The sequence below is a fragment of the Cynara cardunculus genome, unplaced genomic scaffold (genome assembly GCF_001531365.2).
Source record: "Cynara cardunculus var. scolymus isolate 2C unplaced genomic scaffold, CcrdV1 Un_Scaffold_7562, whole genome shotgun sequence".
In the NCBI taxonomy this organism is placed as follows: domain Eukaryota; kingdom Viridiplantae; phylum Streptophyta; class Magnoliopsida; order Asterales; family Asteraceae; genus Cynara; species Cynara cardunculus.
In genome coordinates this window covers 2,879-5,316 of record NW_020203620.1, presented here as the reverse complement: position 1 = coordinate 5,316, position 2,438 = coordinate 2,879, and the positions used below count along the sequence as shown (strand labels likewise).

The 2,438-nt window shown below is 37.2% G+C and overlaps 1 protein-coding gene across 1 annotated transcript; it reads right to left on the bottom strand.

Annotated features, from left to right (window-relative positions):
• Positions 1-1,208: 1,208 nt before the first annotated feature.
• Positions 1,209-1,716, bottom strand: LOC112504962 (60S acidic ribosomal protein P0-like). The gene is made up of 2 exons (XM_025108917.1): positions 1,462-1,716; positions 1,209-1,349 (listed from the first exon to the last, which is right to left on the bottom strand). Exons 1-2 carry the CDS (start codon positions 1,714-1,716, stop codon positions 1,209-1,211), a joined length of 396 nt encoding a protein of 131 aa, XP_024964685.1.
• Positions 1,717-2,438: the final 722 nt, after the last annotated feature.

Below are 2,438 nucleotides of genomic sequence, written 5' to 3'. Positions count from 1 at the left end.
CTTTAGACAAAGCAGCGGAAGAAGCTGAATGGCTTAAAAGCTTCCTAGAAGGTATACCATTGTGGCCGAAGCCTGTCACCGCTATTTGTATACATTGTGACAGTATAGTCGCTCTAACAAGAGCAAAGAATCAGATATACAATGGTAAATCAAGACATATAAGGCGTCGTCACAACACTATACGTGATTTGCTAAAGAATGGAATCATATCCATTGATTATGTAAAGTCAAAAGAAAACATAGCCAATCCTTTGACGAAAGGGCTAAATAGAGAGCAAGTCATATACACATCGAGGGGAATGGGCTTAAAGCCAATTCAGTGAGTTATAAATCGGCGGAAACCTAACCTAGCAACATTGGAGATCCCATGGTTTAGGTTCAATTGGCCAACTAGTTGGGGAAAACTCATGACGCAATCTAACACACAGGTATGCTTATTCCTATGATATTTTTGTGTGTTTCCGTTGACGATTAAGGGTTGAATAGTACTTCTTAATAATGCTAATAGCTTTGACAGTGGGACAATACGGAATGTTCTTGATTGGCATTACCTATGTGAGATTGATGTTTGGTCGCATCTATGAGGACCGAGATGGCTACGTTCTCTAAGAATCTCATGAAGAAAGGATACGTTCAAGACCGAAATGAACACAACCGTAAGAGTTACACTATGTGATAGATGTGATGTATGTGATACTTGTTGTCTAGATTTACTAAACAAAGTGGTTAGTTCAAGACATTGTTCACTACCCACAAGGTGGATCCAATTTGTACTCACTATGAAAGGTTCAAGTCCAAACGACACCTTTTCAAATGTATGTCATATCTTACTTCATGGAATAGAACAATATGTCCTTTGTATTRCTTATTTTCTATTCAAATGTGGGGTATTATTAGTGTTTGAATAGAAAATGTGGGGTATTGTTGGGATTTTACTAAGGGAATTGATCCCACATAGGAAGGAGAGGGAAAATTGGAGAGGTTTATAAGGCTAATTCCATAAGCCTTGTCAAACTTGAACCAAGACCCATGTATCAAGCTTGGTGCTTGGTATATACATTAATGGTCAAAGATGCCTTGGGGCTCTTGGGGTCTCGGGTCTCTTCACCGACAGTGGCCTAATCCGTTTTCGGACAACCACCATGTAAACGCCCATAACTGCTGTGGACTATATATAGTCTTCGTCTTCCCTCCAATTTTTGACAGCATCATAATATCCAGTATTGCTTGATTCCTTCCCGGTTTTCCCCACCATATACGATCCATGAACACATAGGAATCTCGCCAGATTCATGTTCTCGTGCAAGAACGCGAATTAGATAGTTGTATCCTCTAAACGGACGCTCGGACTACGCACGAGTAGGGGAGAAATTTTGTTTAAGAACACTGCAGAAGTAGGCCTCTATCTATAAAAATCGGCTATAGTGAAGTAGAAAACGAAAGTGTTGAGTTTCAACTTACAACAAGGAGAGGAATGAGGTTCAGAAAAGCCTTGTTTCCAGTCTTCTCAGAGTGCATCCTGACAGATCGTTTCATCATAGTGTTTTTTCCCATTAGGATAACAGAATCTCCTCGAAGACCATGTCGAATGTTCTGAAGCTGGTTGGAACCGACGTTATCAGCTGTTGCCACAAGGATCTGCATGTAGTCGTCGAGAAGCTGGCAGAGTTTCTGATCGTAAGCGATCTTCTTATCAGCCTTGGATACCTTTCCCATTGCTATAAAAYTGTTATGTAGTGTTGAAAAAGATTACAACAAAAACAACCAAAAAACCCTATAAATGAACGGAAGAGATGATGGTAATCAAAACCGAGGGCCAAGACAGAGCGTTGATGGTTCTAAGTTAAGGCGGACAGCGGTGGCGCCATCACTTTAACATCTTCTATTCAGAGTTTTGGACAGAGGCGGGGAGAAGATAAGCTCTATAAACCCTAATTTGCAATGGAGAAAGTGTGATGTGATTGGCTTCAGATTTTATACAGAAATACTAAATGACTTGGGCTTCAGCGCCTTAAAACTTTGGCCCATTAATTCATGTGGGCTACTTAAATGATGCCATCAACATCAAGTCAAGACCACCTGATTGTTGAAAGCTCATTCGTACGCTTTGTATTTCATTTATCTTAATAGGTTTTTTTTTTGTTTTTTATTTTATAAGTATTTTAAACGAATTGAATATTCATTATCTATACTATATTATAAAGCATTTAATAAAAACTCTTAAAAAYKATTTTTTATGCATGAAGTATTGTTTATTGATACATATTTACTTAAAATTTAAGATTACAAGTAAATTATGCATAAGTACAACCTATTAAAGCTCATTACTTTAATTCGTTTAACTAAATACAGATAAACATAATCAAATATTAGATAAACATTTTATTTTAAATATAAAAAATCTAAACTATAATTAGGATAATTATTGATAACTAAAA